The sequence below is a fragment of the Zonotrichia albicollis genome, chromosome 4 (genome assembly GCF_047830755.1).
Source record: "Zonotrichia albicollis isolate bZonAlb1 chromosome 4, bZonAlb1.hap1, whole genome shotgun sequence".
In the NCBI taxonomy this organism is placed as follows: Eukaryota; Metazoa; Chordata; class Aves; order Passeriformes; family Passerellidae; genus Zonotrichia; species Zonotrichia albicollis.
The window spans coordinates 54,104,507-54,125,355 of record NC_133822.1 but is presented as its reverse complement, the minus strand read 5'-3'; the positions used below and the strand labels follow the sequence as shown (position 1 = coordinate 54,125,355).

The 20,849-nt window shown below is 35.8% G+C and overlaps 1 protein-coding gene across 1 annotated transcript in view; it reads left to right on the top strand.

The window, feature by feature from the left end:
- Positions 1 to 20,849, top strand: part of ARID2 (AT-rich interaction domain 2) — a 98,549-nt gene that overhangs the window by 37,150 nt on the left and 40,550 nt on the right. Inside the window, exons 4-6 of the mRNA XM_026797039.2 lie at positions 16,124 to 16,257; positions 17,031 to 17,249; positions 20,184 to 20,251. Coding sequence (XP_026652840.1) covers positions 16,124 to 16,257; positions 17,031 to 17,249; positions 20,184 to 20,251 — 421 coding nt within the window. The remainder of the gene's footprint in view (positions 1 to 16,123; positions 16,258 to 17,030; positions 17,250 to 20,183; positions 20,252 to 20,849) is intronic.

The following is a 20,849-nucleotide window of genomic DNA, read 5'->3' as shown; positions in this document are numbered from 1 at the left end:
TGGGAATAAATACATGGTTACAAGTTTTATTTTAAGCACCATCCCTTCTGCGAATCTATTATTGTTGTGGCTGTGGCAATTAAAAAGAAAAACAGAGTGGTTAAAACCAAAACCGACTCTTCATCCCTCAGTAACAACAAAAGCCAGTGGAAGCACGTGTCACCTAGTCTTATTTGACAAAGTTAGAGGTGAAGTCTAGATTCAATGTAATGGTGCTTATTTTAAGCCGGATGGCTTGTCTTCCTACTCCTCCCTCTCTTGCCAGTGCCGTAATCCAGGGTGAATTACTCTGTACGTTGCTGATGCAACTCTTTGTACAGATTTGTAGACATGGTAAGGTAGAAAATGCAAGCTCCTACCCTGCCCGCTCCTGAATTTGTCAATACAGAAGAGGTCTGTGCCGAATTAGCTCATGCTTTGCCTCCACATCTGTGTAGTTTAATTACTGTGTGGGCAGCCTGGCTGATTGGATGAAGGTTGTGCCTCTGCAGCAGGAGTACAGACATCCCTGCGGGGCTGTGGCACCTCCTATTTGGGAAAACCTCTGGCTCAAGGAAGAACTTAGTAAGAAACTACAGATGTATCCATTGTTTCCTGACTCTGTATGATAAAACTGTCATAGAAATGGTAAAGAAATTGTAAACAAATTTAATGTTATCTGAACTAATATATACCAAGTAGCATAATACTAAGTAGTCCACAAGGTTTGATACGAAATGTGTGGTATAACTCATGTAATCTGCATAAACTCAAGCTGTGTCACTTGCACAGTGTTGGAATGAGTACTGCTAGGGCCTGTTCTGAGCCGATAGAGGAGGCTATTGGTTTTGGCAGCCACACAGTAATAGAAATCATCTGGCTCAAGCTGTTACTGTTGTGAGGTATTATGTTACGTTTGTCCCACTTTCCAAGTGGTGATGTCAGATGTGCATATAAATAAGCTCCTGAGCCATCTAACTGTTTTCAGGTAAAATTGTGTGTGCTTTCTTGAATACACAGCTGAAAGCATCAGTGATTCATGGGCTGATTCAGGGGTGCATCAGATGCCTTTCTTTGAGAGCAGCCACATTTGTCAGCAGGGAGGGGCAAGCAGCTGGATGGTGATGGCTTCAGTTGTCTGATTTTTATCTGCAGCTACAAGTCAGCACCTTATGTTAGTTTGCTCGGTCTAAGGATAAAACTCAGGTCAATACCTGACAAATGGACTTTTGTGTGTTTAAGTGCAATGTGCCTGACACTGTAGCACTCCTTGACTGATGCCTGCTAGATATCACAGTTTAAAAACCTGCTTAAGAAAGGGCTAATACGGTTGTAGTGTAGACAAGTCTGAGGTTGTTGGATTTCTAATTCCATGGATTTCTAGGGATAGTGGTATGGTTTGCAGAAATGTGGATGATACCAAAATTGCATTTTCAGTTTACTTTCATGCTGGGGAGTGAATTCTAAGGCATGCCTGTAATTAAAACTTTTTATGGAATTCAGGTTGTTCCTTATCTTTTTGTTTGCAAAGGGCTAATTAGCTAGCCATAGTCCCTTGTTACTAGATTAGCCACAGGCTATTAGTCATAGGCTTTTTTTTATCCTACCCAGTGTGAGGTCAGACAAATTCTAAGCACTCCTGTAATTGCCTTTAACTGTATGTTACAATAGCATACCATATTTTACATGTTTTTTTCTTTTCTAGTCAAAAGTATAGCTATTCCTTGTGCTTCCTTTTGACATGATTTTTCCTCACAAAATTCAAGTTGTTTCATTGTAATCTTAATAAAATAACGACTGAAATTTGCCTTTCTGATATTTATGGTTTCTTTTTTTAATGAATATTATTTCATAATATTACATCATTTTGATGTGTACATAGCTAAAAATAAAACAACTGCCATTTTAGGGCTCTTCATGTACTGTTTCATACTGCTCATGCTCATCCCATAGGCAGCAACAGTGCAGGGATGATGTTATCACTGCTATAACAGGGTTTTTTGTTGCATCATGAAATTACTGAAATTGTCTTTTATAATTTCCTAATTTTAGTCAGCAGTTGCAAACCTGAAATGCTATGGTACATTTTCATTGTCTTTACACTTCAAACTTTTCAGTTATTTTACTTAAATAACATTTCAAGGATAAAACAAGCTTGTAATCATAGACAGGAAGCTGAAGAAAGGTTTCCAACAATCTTTTTGCTCTCCTCCCACCTTTTTTGGGGCAGGAGATTTGATTAAAGCTTTGGAATCATTGTAAACTTCAATTTTTGCCATTGGTCTTTTTAATAGCTTTCCAAACCTGAAAAGACTTGGAGGTTCCTTTGATGAGATGTTTTTATCGTATTTAGATATATGTCCAGTAAGCTACTCCAGTTGAGCAGTATCTAGCTCTTTTAGGCCTTGTGTATATTACTTCATATCATTGTCCTTTTTTTACAGATGCCACTTAAAAGCAGCATCACCTATACAAAATTGGTTGTCCTATGGCAAAGCATGGTTTTGATATTACTGCTGGTTTATTGGTTTTATTTTCTTTTCCCTCCCTTCACAGTTTTTAAAGTGAAATGGCTCTAGTTCTTAATGTTTAGAGAGCAGTCATTAACAGGGCTGGGGAAGGAAGCCAGGAATATGGTGCTCACCTTCACCTGGTTATTCTGTTATGCTGTTATAGTAACTTTGAGCAGCTGGGAGGGAAATTACCAGGCTTTTTCTCCAGCCTCTTCTACATCATCTGTTAGAATTTATAATCTTCCTCTGTTTCCCTTGAAAGTAAACGTCATTTCATTTCTCCTTCACCTCCTCTTTATCTGTACCATACGAAAAGCTCTGTCTGTGCATTCTGACGGGGTCAGCTACTGCAGGCACATTGCAGCTGGCCATACAGCCAGAGCAGCCTCCCTTCCCTGCCACTGTGCATGCTGCCAGCAGCTTCTTTCCAAAGCCTTCCTTCTCCTCTGCTCTTTGGCTGGCATGTGCTTTACTCTCATGTAGGATCTGATTTGCTGAATTATTTATTTTCTGACTTTGGGAAAATTAATTTTGATTTGTTTTCTGGATGCTCTTTCCCCCTTGTTACAAGCCTAGCGCATTAAAGGGAGAGTATAGAGTTCTCCCAGTCTTCACTTTATCTCCTAAATTAGGGTCCTCCTTCCATTATATCTCACTGGTTTTTTACAGTCTTAAACCCCTTTCTTCAATTGTTTTTGTCCTTTCAGATTGTTTTTATGTCTTCCTATAGCTGACAAAATACTTGTGAGATTATGTTGCTAGAATGCAACTTGATACACACAGTTCTAAGGGTACTTACATTTTCTTTTTAAAAGTAATCTCTTTTCTATAGTGGCCACAGTATGTTGTTTTGAAATCATGCATGTGTTATAAAAACTAGCTGCCCAGAAACATAGTTAGTTGCTTGTCTATCTTGCATAAGTTTGTTGTAATTCATCTGGTACGCCCCTGCTCCCAGGAGCTTAAAACGTTTAAAAATATTTAATGATGCTTTCCATATTTTTCCCAAAGGAAGCTACCCAGAAGGAATGTTCAGGTTACTTGGGGCATGAATTAGAGCCTCTGGTCCTCTAGGTCCATTACAAAAAGCCCAAAAAACAAACTAAACAACACCCTCCAAACTACCAGACAAGCTCAGTTGCATATTTAGTGGTGAAGACAGAGGGCAAGTGATGCAAAATCGATATGGGCTCTATTCCATATTCACACTGGTCAAGTGTAGCACAGCTTGTGTAAGACATGGATTTCAGACTGTTAGGAGAAATTACTGTTAAACTACTTTGGGATCTGACATCAGCAGTTCAGTGTGTCCTGGATTACCATTGTCCCTCATCAGCTGGCAGGTACTGCTCCCTCTACAGCCTGCTAACTTGAAGAATCTTGTTGGTGATGCTACAACATCAGCCAGTTTATTTCAAGTGTTAGATAACTTCATAAAACAGTAGCTAGCAATGTAAAACTTAACTGCTCTCCGATCATCTTAAGGTACTTCATAAAGTAGGTGCTTTATGTGGTTTGTTCCTTGTGTCACAGTCTTTCCAGGGGATTGGATGTTGTCACTGGCTTAATGCTCTCTATGCTACTTAAGGATTTACTCTTCTCCCCATCTGTTGCAGAGCATGGCTGTTACATGTGAGCAGAAAATACTGAAGATTTATTTTTAGTTTCTTATTTGAAATTTATTTCTGAGAAGGTTTGCTCTTTTGTAGAAATGAGCTCTGCCTCTTGGTAGAAGATTGCACTGGTCGGAAGAAGAATCTTCAAAATGTGTCCAGAGCTTATGTGACACTGAGGTAGCCTGGTTTCAGAATATTGAGTACTTAAAGAAAGGGATTAGCACCATATGCTAGTCTAGCTGGAAACTTAAGTAGTGTCTTTTTTTTGTGGATCTACACTGTTTCGAATTTTTAGCTAGTTTTTAAAAATCTGATTGTTTTAAAGAAAGAGATAATATACACTGCAGAAGTCAAAAGGAAGGGTAAAGGAAATGTAAGTAGCAAATCCAGTCAATTGTATGCTGTAATAATGCAGAATCATAGAATGCTTTGAGTTTAAAGACCATATAGTCCATGGCACACATGCCCTACACACATATCCTCTTGCCATGGTCAGGGACATCTTTTACTAGATCAAGTTGCTCAGAGCCAACCTGATGGTGGCCTTCAGAGCTATTCAAATTTATGTAGAGTGTAGAAGGCTCTGAGATAAGAAAGAATAACATCTGGATGATTATTTAGGAAAATGTTTTTTACATGCCCATATATTGCTTAATACAGATACCACGTGGCTTTGTAGCTTTAACCATAATGAACTTCCTTCAGTCTCTGAAGTCCCTAACCTGTGTCTCTTGAAAAGTTCACAGTATGTTTATTGCAGGGCATTTGTCTTCCCAGAAGTTACTTCCATTCAAAATGCTAGAAATACAATAAGCCTTACTGGGTTTATGCAGTATTTGAAAAGGCTGGGTAATCCACAGTGGAGGATCAGGTTTTATCTCCTCTAAACCCCAGACCACCAGCAGGGACTCTACATACTCCAGGCATTTTCTGATACTTAATACCTGAACACAGTTGATACTGAGGTGTTCTTTTTTAGCCTTCCTATAAAAGAAGAATTTCTCATCCAATGTGCTCAACACATTTTTAGTATCTGTATCTGTTTTATATAAGATTAGAGTTTGAGTGGTTTTATTATGTATTTCACAACAGCCTTCTCATTAAGTAATTTGTTAGATTTGTAAGTTGTTAAAAGTAGAGCTGTTGGTTTATTTTTTTTCATTCTAATACTCCAAAATTCTCTTCCTTCTGCCTTTAAAGCAGTTTGTAATGATTATCTTCAGTGACGGAGATGAATATTTTCCAACAGGAAATCTGATCTGTGGGCTTTATCTGTATTCATCATGCCTATTTGTTATCTTTCTTTTATCTTTGTATATATTCTAATGGCTTTACATTGCAGTTATAAAAAGCAAAAAGAAAATGCTTATAAATTCTTCATGATTATTGTGTTGGTTATTGTAAAATGTTTTCTGAAGGAGTGACACTTCATCTGTCATTCTGCTTTCCTCATGCTTTATCAGAATTAGTGTTAAGCTAGAGGCCATCTGTGTAGCATTCAGTGATTCTCTGGCTATGTCTATATTAGTGAATTAAGTGTGTCTCAGGCTAATTGACATAACGTGGCTCACACCCATAGTCCTAGTCCCAAAACAGGGTAGTTATATCCAAAGTTATTCTGGGAATGGTCCCCATACCAAGGATGGCTCAATGAATGGTGCCTTCAAATTGCTTGAAAGAATGCTAATTGGCCTGGACAGAAGTTGTTTCGGGCACTTCTTTAGCAGTTTAGTGGTGCAGGCAATTCATTGCCATGCTCAGGAATGCTCACAGCACTGTTGATTTTACTGGTATAGGTGTGTAGCCTCTACAGCTTTAGACAGCTAAATCGATACGTTACCTCTTTATCATCATTTCTAAATTTGCACTTGGCTGCATTCTCAGAATGCACTGGGATACTTTAAACCACATAACTGCATATTGTTAGGTGATCAAAAATTGTAAGATTAGTCATTATTATCATGATTTTACTTTCCATGTGGGTAGGTTTGTATTTATTTGAAACATACAGGTATTTTTAGGTTGAGTATTTTTATGAAGGTCCAATTGCATTTGTTTTTACAAACTGATTTCTGGGAAGATTTTGAGACAAAGAAAGTAGTTGCTCCCAAGGTGGCTTTTTCCTCTCCACCTGCACCTTAAAGAATTTATGTTCCTACTGTGCAGAATCCCAGCAGTATCCTCTTATTCAGTTTTTTTTTTATTCCATTCTTTTTTTTTTTTTTATGAATATTTAATCCCTGGTAGAGTGTTCAGCAATTAATTAATGTTGGTATTTTGTTTAATTTACCACATAAATAAGGACATGTAAACTCGTACATGTACTTTGATTATGTGGTCAGAGCAGGGAATACGGTTTGACAGAGAAATTGTAAATAAATGTAATTCCAGGAAAAGACTGGTTTGTGATGAAGGCAGAAAAGTGCAACTGTTAAAGTTGCCAGATCTGTGCAGAAAGTAATGGTGAAATTGCAGATAGCTATGTGAAGTGATAAAATGCATGGCTATAAGTTTTTAATAAATGCTTGTAGACTCAATAAGTTTCAGAAACAGACTACAATCAATAGGAGTCAGTAAATTCTATATTTCTATTCTCTGTTTTATGGTTCTGGGATTTTCTCAGTAACTGTTGAATAACACTGAAAGAAGTACTGTGGAAATGTTTACTATGGTGGCTAGAGTAATTGCCAAAATCTAGAAAAACTATTTCTAGACTGCTGTTTTCAAGAGATTTAGATCTACTATTATTGTACTCATGTATAATATCCTTCTAATTACCAGGCGTGCTGCGGGAACCTCTTGGCCCTTCTTGTCAAAGTGCTGCCAGAATGCAGCAAAGAGTATGGATTAATAATAGGCCAGGGGGAAAGGGCCATTTTCCAATAATTAAGATAGTACTTTGACTGTGCATAGTCTGGACTTCCATACCTCATCCTAGAAACAGCTGACATATTTTTTGTCAGAGGTGTTTGATTAATATCCTTAAGCAGCATTTCTGTTGGCAGACTTAGTGAAGTATGCAAATATTTGGGGCTACAAATTTTTAATATTTTCAATTATTTTTAAAAATGAAATCTTTTTAATATTTTAAAATATGAGTGTTACAGATTTTTAGTAATTTGAATTATTTTTAAGCTCAAAGAGTATTTTTTCTTATTACTGCAGTTTGAAAAGTGTATAAACTTCCTAAATTAGAAAAATGGGAAAGATAAGTATTTGTGGTTGAAAAGGAGTATTCAAGTCTTTGCAGATGAGCCAGATTCCAGTTTAGCAAAGTGTTCCTGGAAAGTGTGTAATTTTAATTGTAAGCATGTGATATCTTATTTTGTTCATGTGTTGTGGCATTTTGCCAGTTTATGCCTTTGCAGGATAAATTTGTTCTGCATAGACAAGACAAGGTAACTGACTGTTATTGTCTGTGATAATATAGCGAGCTGTGTTATTTATAAGGGTTTGAGAGAAAGTCAGAGAATTGGGAATTCTTGATGGGATAAATTCAGGGCAATATGGTTGTGAAAATAACTTCAGTGTAATGCTTATCAGGCACAAAAAAAAATTAAAGAATTCATTCCTTGTATACAAAACCCCCTAGTGAAGTTTCTCTGGAAACAGTAATGAAGTCCCAGAAAGTCTGAAAGTGAACTGTCCCCGTGAAAAAATACTGTCTCTCTCTATTTGCATATTTGATAATGGAACTGTGAAACCAAAAAAAAACCAGGGAATCACTTTCTGAATCATATGTACTACAAGGCCAGCTTGCATCCTGAATTTGGAAAAAAAAAACTAGGACAGAATTGCCATAGAAATTTCCTGTTTGGTGAGGACAGCTCTTCAGTTTGTGTTCTGATATAATGTTGTGTTGCTGTAACAAGTGTTTCTTTCTCCGCTTTCTTTTGTGCTACCTGAACACACACACACACACACACACACACACACAAAAAGTATTTCTCCAATTTAAATTTCATAATGATTAAATAATAAGAGACGTAATGGTCAGGTGAAGCTATACTTGTTTGTAATATGTGTAGTTTTTACTCATAGAGTAATTAAATATTTGTAGGATACTTATATAGGTCAGTTTAATGTGCTTTTGCTCGAATCTGATCTGGGGAGTATCTAATAGATTTTTAGCTTTGGTATTTGACAAAACATAAACCACTATTTCTTAATGGAAACCTCCATCTTTTAAAAGTGTTCTAAGTTACCAGGTTGTGTAGGAATGATAACTTTGTTCTGATTTTTTATTTAAATTAAGTATGTGTTTTATATTGTTTTTAATATATTCTTGTTAAATACACTTACCAAATAAACACATCTGTTGGCAAAACACCACCCAGTCCTAGGATAGGTTTGTGAAGGAATCCACATAAACAAATAATTTTTACTTTAGTATTTATCTTGATACTTCACTTAGTGACCTAAATAGTGTTCACTGAGAGCATGTTTTAGCATTCTGTGCAGACTGTTTTACAAGACATGCTATTTATAACTAATGCTATGTCGGAAGCTGCATTTAGTTGAAAGTTTTATTATTACTGTCACAATACATATTACTGTGTAGAGGTATTCATTTGTATTGCTGCCAGCTTTGCAGTGGATACATGAATACTTGAAATTGTTACAGTGGCTTTCCTGATGTCTTGGTATTTGGGATTTGAGTGATGGTCTGAAATAAGGTGACCGGTGTGGGCAGTGGTATGTTGTGGGCAGTCGCTGTGCTGTGGGCACACCGCACAATGCTTGGTTAAAATTTCCTGCATGGGCCTGGGCCTATGGGAGTTCTGAAGTTGTGGTACCATCTGTTTTAGTGAATCTTTGCCATTCAGGTACTCTTGTGTTCAGGCACTGTGGAGAAATCTAGACAGTTCTGTACATGATTTCTCTAAATAGATCAACTTTGGGGTTTTTCAAGAATTTGTGAAAATGTGATGGAGATAATAATAACAAATCTAGAGGGTTCTGATGTTTTGCTTGAAGAGCTAAACTCAGACTGCAATTATACTTGAGATTTGATGAGCTGTCATCCTAGATGGAAACAGAGTGACTGTAGTATTAGTAAGAGGAATACGTCTGGGAATTGCCTTTGTTGAAAAGATAAAGATTGGAGAATTAATACTGTTAGTAATTGTACAGCTCATATATTCCTGGATGTGAAGCCCAGTGGGTCTGTTAAAACAGCCACTGAAGCAGTAAGAGGTGATGCTGTATTTGAATTGTTATGGGGAAACAGTGGGAATACGTAGAAGAGTTACTCCTGTAAAGGAAGTCTGGACCACAGCTGTGGATCACAAGTAGATTGCATTTAAATGAAACTGAAAAATAAATTAAGACAAGCTTTACATAGCAGTGTATTTATCTAGAATCTGTTGGAGTTGCTGGTAGTGCAGTTTCTTCAGAGACTGATGTCATCCTCCAGCCACCTCAGTCTTTTGAAACTGCTCTCCAGCAAAAGCACTTTAGTTAGCTGATAATATATCTTATATTATTTTCCTTCTGAGCTGGAGCCTTATGAGTATGAAAACATGAAATAGGATCTTAATTTCTTTCCTCTCGGTGTTCCTATAGATACTAACGAGGTATTTTCATTAACTTGAATGATTTATTTTTTTTCTTTGAAACATTGAATCTTTTTCTTCTTGTAATGTCTAATAAAGTGAAACTTGGAGGGTTGCTGATGCTTATAACTTTTACACTTACTTCCGACAAAGATTAACAAAGATTACCTTGGAAAAGATTCAAAACTTCATGAAGACATGTATTTCCTCTGTTTGCAAAGATTTCTTGGTAGGATAAGAATGTTATAACGAAATTCCAACCAAATTGGACCATCTATCATGTAGTCTTGTGTTACAAAATGTGGCACTGAAATTTAACGTCTTTAAATTCCATGTAAATGCAATTATATTTTGTATGTGATTGTGTATAACAGGCTGGGGCTGTTTTATCTGCACAAGGCCTTCTGAGTTTGCACACAATTCTCCTGAAGTGTGACAGAGCCTGTCAGGGTGGAGGCTGGATGGTAGAACCCCTGGTACGGTGTGTATGGTCTCATGGGCCCACATGGGACCTCATTCCAAAGAGGCCAGTGCAGCCTGGTTGGGACAGTATCCAGCGTGCACGCTGTGGGACGCTCCACCAGGTGTTTGAAAAGCACAGCTGTTGGAGTTTCATATTTGTCTGCCATGCTGGCCAAGTACAGCACTGAGAGTCTTGATCTGTCAGCCTGTCCTATTAGGTGGTCACAACAAACCAGAAATCAAACAAACAATGCTGAGCATCACATGTGCCATGTTTCACTGGAAGCCTTATGTGAGATAGTCAGTTTCTGAGGTAGACAAGGTGAAGATGGAAAATGCAAATTGTTGTTGTTGAAGGATTCAGCTGCAAGCATCAGTTCTGACAATAATTGGGTTTAACTGTTGAATTGGAATTCGTGGTGCCCTCAGGGCCAGGGGGAGAAAAAAAACCCAACCTGAAAAGATTGTTGGTGACACTGGCAAAACACTTAGACATGAAATCAAATTTGAGGCAGTTTGTTGGTGCACACTAAAAGTTTGAGCAGAGCCTTGTAGCAAGTTGTTGTGTTTGCCATTTTCAGAAACTACTTATGATAATTCTTGGGATAGGAATTTAGTAAGTGAACATCTATGGGATGAGTAAATGAGTGGTACATTACTTGGGGCAGCTGCAGCAACAGCATTGTTAAGTTCTAAGCAGGATTTTCATTGCAGTATGTGGCACCAGTCTCCACTGTGTGTGCCAGCAGCAGAGTCAAGTTTAAATGCTTTGGCCTTGCTGAGAAACAGCCTTCTATGGGATTAAAATACTGCCTGCTGTTAGGCTTCATAAATGGATTGGATTTTCAAGTAACTGTATCAGGCATAGATTCAAGCTGTAGGACTGCAATGGATTTTCTAATAAAGATGGTGTATTTTTGAAAAGGTTGCAGCTTTTGATTAGCACCACAAGTTCATGATTTGTCATGGGTTCCTTAGTCCTTCTGAGTTTAGAACAAGCGTCATGTTGAATTAGGGGCAAAGAGAGACTATATGCAACACTTCTCACTTAAAGTAATACAAATTGGAATATTCAATAGTGTGAAATCCTTATTACAGTCATGGTTTTGTCTCATGGTTATCTAGGATAGTATTGCAATAGTATTGCAAAGAGGGAGAGGGAGTACAAGTGAATGAGCAGGAAGAGTGTCTGTCTTGCATCATGATGGGTGGTGTTCAGGCAAACAGAAATGGTGCAAGGTCATGCTGTCAGTCTCCCACTAGCAATGCTGTTAGAAATACAGTTCCAAAAAAGGTGATGTGGAGAGCTGTGGTAGAAATGGTACCTGCTTGCTCTTCAGCTGAGTAAAAAGGTGAGGAGGGAGCTGATAGTTGGACTGTGATAGTTCATGTTGTGTTTTGCCAGACATTAGCTTAATATATGTTTTGGTGCATTTATTGTTTCCTGGTAAAGGGAGCCAAAATATCCAAATGAGCCAGATGTTTAATACTGTTACATGAACCAGTTTCTGGTATACTCTAAGCCCATTCAGGGCTACTGTTTATAGAAAATTATACATGCCCCTAGATGTACCTAGTGTGGGCTTCTTTTTGTTAGTTTTTTCCTAAATATCTGAAAACAAGCCTAAAAATCACTGGGCTGAATAAAAGCCTATGTTATTACTAAATAAGTATTTTGCATGGACAAAAGTATTACTCATCTTCAGAGAACTTTTTTCTCACAGACTTGAATGGAACAAAGTGACTTACTGCTGTCAGAGGAACAGAATGAGTAATATGAATTTGATTTTTAAAGAGATATGATCTTTTGATTTCCAAGTCAAGACATCCTGAAAGTAACTCAGATTTTCAGAAAAGATCAAAATTACTTGCCCTTCAAAAAGTAGCTGGTCTGCACATGTCTGTCTCTGGTTGCCCACGTATTTTCCTATTTTTCAGTACTTGGCATATCCTGTTCTGGCTATTCACCAGAGCTCTGTGAGTGTGTTTTGTTGCTTTTGGGGGGTGGTGATGGTATTGGTTTTGTTTGGGGTGTGTAGCTTTTAAAAAATTTATTTATTGTTCCATTTATTTCTTTATTTAATTTAAGCTAAACCTCTCTGAACAGAGGAGTGATCCAAGCTGAAAAGCCAAGAGTGGCTGTAAATGGGTTTCAATGCATTTCAGTTTCTTCAATATTTTGTGTCATGTGTCGCGTTGGTAACACCAGTTCAGGGTGCCATGCTAACTGTGTGGAGTATCTTTCTTAACAGGTACAGCAGGAAGTATTCCCTAATATTCCATCTTCACCAAGGCTTCAACATAGTACTTAAATGGGATTTTTAACACTTCTTAAAAACTTTTCTATCCCATATACATTGTTTGCTTTATTAATAATTAAATTCTGGTCTTGAATTTAGCTAGTTGCTTTAATTCTTTTTTGTAGATAATAGCTGCATCTTTCTTTGTTGGGATCTAATTGTTCAGTTGGTATTGAAACTAAAAGAGAAGTTCAGAAAACTGATATTGCTGATGTATACTGCCTGTGACTTTGTGAAATTAAGGAAGCATTCTGAATTCCTGAAAACCTTTTTCTGTGACCAAAGTATACCTTTCTAGCCTATAACTACAGATCCAAGTTGTTTTGAAACATGAAATTAGCCATTGCAACTGATTATAACATATGAGCATTTGCGCAACTGTGTTTCAGTAATAGAAAAGCTCCATTTATTATTTTTAAATTTCTTGTGTATTTAGAGCAAGACGTGTTTATGCTGAACTGCTCTGCTGTTTGCATAGTAGCTGTATGCCAGACTGTTCAGATTAGAATTTAAGACTAGTAAAGCCCCTGTACAAGCTAATTTTATAAAGCTTCTTCTCTACACTGAAATTCCAGGCTGTGCATTCTCTCTACAGGAAACAAAAGGAATGTTTGGAGGATTGAGATCCGTACAGCTGTCTGTAAACAGCTGGTACTTTTGTAGCATAAAGGAATCATACTGAAGAGTCTATTACAGTCTGGTTATTATCGTTGAAATTTAGTATTACTGTGCTGTTACACACAATGGATTGACATCATCCTCCTGAATACTAGAAGTGTCTTAAAGAGAATAAAGTGTGTTAGAGGTGGGGAATGTATTTCTGTTGTTTGGTTTGAGGTTTGGGTTTTTCTTGGGGTGGGAGGAAGGCAGGGTTTAGCATTTGTAACTGATGCTTTGGGATTACTGAGGGCTTTATTTTGTAAAGTTTTCAACTTTTCCTTGTCAAACTTGGTAGTTTGGGGTGAGATAAGAAAGGAGGATCCTTCTTTGAAGAGGTAGAACCTGGGTAAATTGAATAACAACATAAAGAGCTCAGAATTTAGTAAAGTGAAGTCAATCCTTGCATTGGCATGGGGAAAGATTAGATCATCACTTAAAAGTAATTTGAGTCCTGGTTTCTTGTTAAATGCTTAATAAGACATTTGTGAGAACTTTATGACCATTGTCAACAGTGAACAAATTATGAACATTTTAGTTTGCAGAGGTCTTTTAGTATGTACCTACATTTTTTTCAGAGGGGGAAGAAAGGAAGTAAATTCTTGAACTTTGAAATTTTCTATTTTCAGTGGAACTGTTTTAACTCATTTTAATAAATTAGATATTAACAGAGGAGAACATTTAGGATATTCATATTGTTCAGCTTTCCTGGAATATGGCTTTAATAAAAAGTATAAGGTTAAGTGTATATGCTCCATATAACACTATGGAACAACATGAGCTATTTTATGATATATACATTTTTACAATGTATATATACATTATTATGCATTATATACAATATATAATACAATTACATAATTACATTTTACAAAATGCAATTACAAAAATATATATTGTATTATATACATTATAATACAATATATATTTTTAATGCTTAAATAGATGTTCAGTCCTGGTAGAATGGACAAGTCCGGAATAATTTGCAGATTGAGTACCATATGTGTTTCTGTATAGGTATTTTTACTTCATCTTATTAAATGTTTCTGTGAAATTTTATTTCAATAATGAAATTGTTTTAAGCTCAGGCTTTGACTCAGACCAGCAAATACAAGGAAATTAGCTCTAGCCCCAGCTTTTACTAGACAAGTTACAGCAGTGTAGCTTCTGCCAGTGTAGAAACAGTGCATGTGGCATCCCTGGCTATGTACTCCTGCTCCAGAGCTAGTATTCATCTGACCCCTGCTCAGTTTGAAAAATGACTGGAAAGCCAATGTAGAATCCTCCTACTTTTCTGAATGAGCTCTCTGCAGAGTGAGTGATGGGACAGAAAACGGGAAGGTCAGGCTGTCTTTGAACTGCTCTTTTTGGTTTTGACCATAAATGCACAGGCTCTGTTAATTAAAATTGATTGGATTGCAGATTTGATTCATCTAGATGTAAGATGTAAGCTAAAGGAGAGAAGTGGGATAAAGGGTAAGGAAATGTAGGGGAAGAGAAAGTTTAGGGTTTAGATTTTAGAACAGGGTTGAGTTATGACTTTAAAAACTGATAAAACAGTTTTAGAAGGTTTTACTTTCTGTGCAGATACTTGGTTGAAGTTTAACTCACATAAATAAGTATTTTTATTTTAAATATAAAAGCAATCATATTTAAGTGTAAGTTTTTAGTCGTTTCAAAAGCCTAAAAGCAAATGACTTGCAAGGAAGATTTTTGCTTAACTGACTCAAGAGTTTATGTAATAAGGAGGGGACTCTGGCAGTGGTTCATGTAACAATAGCATATGTAGTACTTGGAATATCCTGAACTCTAGTCAGACATGAATGGTGTTTGCATGTGATACAGTACAGCATCATGCCTTATTAGCTCTGATGTCTTTCATTTCTTCTGAAATGTGCCCTTTTCTTAAGAAAAAAATTGTTTGCTAACACATTAATGGTATGGTTATGTCATTGATACCTCACTTCATGAAATAATTACTAATTTAATGAATGGGAAATATTCCTCAGAGGTCAGTGGGAATGCTATTTCCTTAAAATCTTTCTGATTTACTGTGAGTTAATTACTTCAGTGTCTACTAGCAAAGATTATACAAAAGCTTACTCATATAGTAAATATTTTAGCATATACAAAGAGAAATATAAATGTTTTAAATTCTTTTCTGATTTTACAATATTTTTATTATTTTATTGACCTGGCATTGTCATTTTTCAGCACAGTTAAAATCTGTATGTTTAGGCAGCTTTGACCTTAATTTCATGAAGGGTTTTCAACTACATATCACTGTGAAGTTAATGCTACAATGGGTATTTTAAATTGACTTTATATACTGGAGTGTAGAAGGTTCTGAAAGTTACATTTCTAATACTAAATTAACTGTCATTGAGGTAATTAATTTATCAAACTGCTTGACTGTTTACTTTTTGTATATATAGGTTTTGTGCTTAAAGTCCATTTTTTGTACAGTACATCAGTTGTTTTTTTTTTTCTTAAGGGGTTCAAAGGAATTTCCAGTGGTTACTAGCTGCAGTTATGGCTCTCAAGTTCCTGAATTGCTGCCCTTGGAATCCCTGAAGTCTCTTACTCCTGTGTAGTTGTTAAGACCTAGTGTGCAGTTTCTCTTTAAACAAGGCAACAAGAAATAAGTATTTTTTCTGGACTTGACCTTGGTATTGCTGTTGTGTATGTGTTGGTAGAGAGTACAGAGTAGTTTTTATGATGCTTTCACCTGCAGACTTACTTTGAGTAGCAAAAGTTGATTTGGGCAAAACAGGCTTAGCGCAACGGGGAGCAATTTGATGCAATTTATCTAAGTAACATTTTTGAAAAATGTGAAAAAATTGGTATATTAAGCAGTAATTACACATATCTACATTTCTCTGTCACCTGTTGTCAGTCTGACTCAGCATTTGTTTTTCAGCATCTTGATTATTGTTTCCAGTAAATCTTCGTGTTTCTAGATTGCTTCCTTTGGAAGTTCTGCTTTTGGAATAAAAGATGTAGCTGCACTAAAATCACATTTTTTTATAATTTCATTTCAGTTATCTAGAAAAGTATGAAAAAGTCCATCATTTTGGAGAGGAGGATGATGAGGTACAACCAGGCAATCCAAAGCCACAACTTCCTATTGGTGCAATTCCAACTTCCTATAACTACCAGCAGCACAGCGTGTCAGGTAAATTCTTGAGAGTGAAAGTGCTATTTCCTTCATGTGTGTGGGTGCATTTTTGGTTGTTTTTTTTTTGTTTTTGTTTTTGACAGGCTGCAGAAATAGTGCATAGATACATTTGCAATAGTATTAAAACCATCAAATCTGTAGGACACTCAAATGATTAGTTTAATACACTCAAAAACCTTTCCACTGTGAACCAGAAGAAAACAAATATTAAAATCCATAAGCTATTTCTCCTCTTTATAAATATTATCCTTGCTAATTAGTAGAGCTGTGTAGTTACTTGTCTTGAAAAAAATTACCTTGAAAATTTGCAGTGTGTTTCTTTCAGTCTCTAATTTCTCCACAGAGTCAAATACTTGAATTGAGCCTACAGTTATTTAAGCTTTAAATCAGAAGCTGGTGGGCTTTGTGGAATGGACGTGTAATTTGTTGTGTAGAAATAGACTTCAAATTGTATTACAATTCCATTCTGCTTTAATTAAAGCTTCTGTTTTGTAAGCTTTTCTGTGGGAGAACAGGCTACGTTGTTGCATTCTGGAGCTGACAGAGGAATTGATATGTAACTAGAAAGGTACACAGCAAAGTGAAATGGGTTCTGTGTTTTTGCCAGACAAAAAATACATTGAATACTGTGAAAGCTTGTTTAAAACGGCAATAATTTATAAACAAACTTTTTCCAAATTCTTGCTTACAATAATATTGCTTTATATATCATTTCAAGATTGAGTGTAGCTGTGAAAATGTTGTTGATTGTATTTTTTTTTTTTTTTTAGATTATCTTCGTCAAAGCTATGGGCTGTCTATGGACTTAAACTCACCAAATGACTATAATAAGTTGGTGCTTTCACTGTTATCTGGACTCCCAAATGAAGTGGACTTTGCAATTAATGTGTGTACTCTTCTTTCAAATGAAAGCAAGCATGTTATGCAGCTTGAAAAGGACCCTAAAATCATCACTTTACTGCTTGCAAATGCTGGGGTGTTTGATGACAGTAAGTATACATCAACATTTTTGCAACAGAAAGCATCCATACCTGTTGTAGCATCTTTCACAACTCATGATCATTAAAATGTTAATAACTTACTTCACAGTAATATATCTAGTTTTTCCTCTTGTCTATGATTACAGGTTTTATCAAATGTAACAAATACCTTTTAGGTTTTATCAAATGTAACAAATACCTTTTAAGTTAGTTAATCTTAAAAGTCTATTTTACAGGTTAGTGATATGTAAGAATTAGTTTTTTGATAGTGAAGTTCAGTTGTTCAGGATGCTAAATTTACAGCATTGGATTTCCATCTCTTTGTAGTGTATTACTGTTTCCTTTTGAATTTGTAGGGCCATGCTGAGTTTCTGTAATTCTTTTTTAATGGCAGTGCATATTTAAAATTTAAGTCAAAGTAGTCTGAAAACAATGTCATGCTAACATTTTTGTCCTGATACTTCACTACACATTTAACTGCAGTGAAATTCAGGTTATAAAACTCAGGGGAGAAAAGTATTAATCAGATTTTCAGAATTACTTAATATGTTGGCACATAAGTTTTAAATGAGGGTTGATACCTTCAAAATACTAAAGTATGTCAAATAAATTCTTCAGATTTTTTTCAGTGTGAAAGAAATGCCTCCATGCCTAATAATTCCTTGTTAATGGCCTCCTGTCAAGAGAGGAGCAAAACATAAATTAACCTAAACCATTGTAAAATCATAACAGTATAGCTTTTATCTTGGGGTGATGAGGAGGAAGTATTTACCATGTTTATGTGCTGAGCTTTTTCAGTTTGGTTTGGTTTTAATGTTTTGCTGTTTATGTTTGTTTATTTGTTTGTGAATTTGGGTTTCGTTTTTGTTTGTGGGTGGGTGGGTTGGTTGGTTGGTTGGTTTTGTGGGGTTTTTTGGTTGGTTGGTTGTTGGTTGGTTTTTTAATACTGAAATTCAGAAATAACTTCCAGAAAAAATTGCTCAAATGAGCCTTTTCAGCCGAGCATAATTAAGTCTGATAATGTAAACGATCATATTTGTTTGAGTAGAAATCTCCTTTGCATGTGTAAGCACAAACATAGTATGGGATGTCAAAGATTCTGATTTAAAATGCTGGGGAAGAGCCAGTGTTAGCCATTGTATATAGTTTAGTTGGGTTTTTTAATAATTGGCATTTTTACATAAGGATTTGTAGCTTTCCCGTTCTCCCCTCAATATTGCATTAGTGTCTTCTAACTTCTCTCTTGCTTTTTCTACAAATTTTCTGAAAAATTTGTACATTTTTCAGTGTCCTTCAGATATGGTTAGAACTTGGTCATTTAGTGTTTGCATCTAGTCCAGGCACAAGTGCTTTCAAAGGAAAATATTTGAAAGGAAGCTAGGGAAGGGAAACTTAGTCCTCCGTGTGATTCCAGAATGCTTGCTCTCTAGATTTTTGAGGTTACCATCACTCCCATGTTCTCTTGATGAAACTTCTATTGATTTAGGAATTTGCAAATAATTTAATTATGTATTGCTATTTAAGGAATTTTTTTTATGTTCTATGAGCAGACGGTGTTTTCTGGAGCTCTTAACTTGAAGAACAAATTTATTCCGTAGCTTGTCCTGTTTAGTGTTTTTTGAAAAATATTTGAGGTAAAGCTGGGAGGAATGATGAGCATATAATAAGCTCACTGTTTTCATTATCTGGGAAAAACTTCATTTTTATAGTACATGATTGTGTCTCTTCTGGATAAATCCGGGAAAATGTCCTAGCAGCATTAGAAGGACTAATTGGGACAAAGGGGGGAAAGAAACAGCAGGGGTATGTTTACTTATTTTTGAAGCATGAAACTTCAATTTGAAATATTGATGTGGTTTTATAGTATAAATAAGAAAGGTAAATCTGCCAGGTTTCATGCTGAAATAAATGAGTTCTCTAGTTAGTAAATTCAGCCATTATGAAAATCCTACCAGAGTAATGTTAGGTGGCAATAAAAAATAGCTGATTAACTTTATTTAATACAGGTTTTAGATTTTTCTTGTCTATAATTAAGGTTTTATAATTGTTATTATTTATAATGGTTTTTAGGTAATAAAATATGTCATCAGCTTCTCTCCAGTTCCCTCCTAAACTTCAGGATGACAGTTGGATTGCAGGTCATGGGGCAACCACAGGGGTTTGAGGGTTATAAAGTATATTCAGCTTGGAGAGCTGCATAAGGCCTTGGTTTGGATTCTGTGAATTGAAAGCTCATGTGGTCTTGGAATTGAGATTTGTAGCATTTTGTACAAAATAAGAAAACATGAACGAAAATGTTTAACTGAAATGTGTCATTAGTTCATTATAGAACTATTGCAAGAGAGTATTTTTAGATTGACTCAGCATTTGAATCAGATTGACTGAGTCGTAACTGCTTTCATGGAGTGATGATTACAAAAGCTGTGGTAGTGGCTCAGTCAAACAGCCAAGAGCATCTATTACTGGTCTTGGTTAAATATTGAGTTTGAATTGAGCATTGTCAAAATCTTACTGCTATTTTTTAGAAAACATGAGTGGGAATTTGTTTCATTACTGCAGTAGTGTTTGTGCTTACACAGCGCACATGGAAAACAGCTCTTGATGTGAGGGTGAAAACACACCAGTCAACTTGGCTCTTGGAAAAGAACTCTGGAAAAGTTTCCCATGGAGAAGTTTTTCTCCTGGAAAAGTTTTTCTTTTTTTTACAGGATTCACAAACTAGGCCTTTCCTTATGAACTCCTTACTTTCAGTTTACACTGTAAATTTGCAATAGCTGTTAATTAAATGACAACAGACATTTCAGCTGGTTCCTGCAGTATTTTTAAGATCAAAAGGAAACACGGGAAGAGTCTATAGTGTTCTTGAATCTTTATTTAGTTTGTGGATTAATAAAAATGTTCATTTTTAAAGACTTCACTAAAATATGCTTTTTGTGCTTAAAGCTTTAGGATCATTTTCTGCCGTATTTGGAGAAGAGTGGAAGGAGAAAACTGATAGAGATTTTGTTAAGGTAAATCAAAAATTACTACAGTAATTTTGTACTGCATGTGGTGGACATCAAATCCTTTAAAAAGATTGTAAGTTCTGAGATACACTAGCATATGTCCTTAAAATTACTCTCAACTTCATTCCTTTGATTTAAATATAATAGGACACTGTGTCACAGTTGTCTTAAAATGTTGGGATGAGTAGGAAGAAGTGTATTAAGAAAAAAATAGGTATAGGAAATGAACAAAAGTTTCTATGTTTCTTTTTATAAGGAAACTAATGTGTGTGAAGAAAAGGGATGTTGGGCAGTATATTTACCAAGAGGCAACAATGCTGGGTTGGGTTTCGTTGTGAACTGTGATGATCAGTAAAGGAACATTCTGAATTATAAAAATTAAGATCAAAGCATAAGAAGCTGTGAGAAATACTTTAATAGTATTTAATAGTACTTTAAACTTATTTTTGCAGAAGGCTTTTTAAATCTTTCCACTAGAGGGCATGAGCTACTGTACAAGCAGTGAAATGAAGTAAAAATAGAATTAAAGTTTCTTTGTACAAATGGTTATTTATTCTAGATGAGCTTTTTTAGGTGAATAAGAGCATGCATTATAGATGAAACA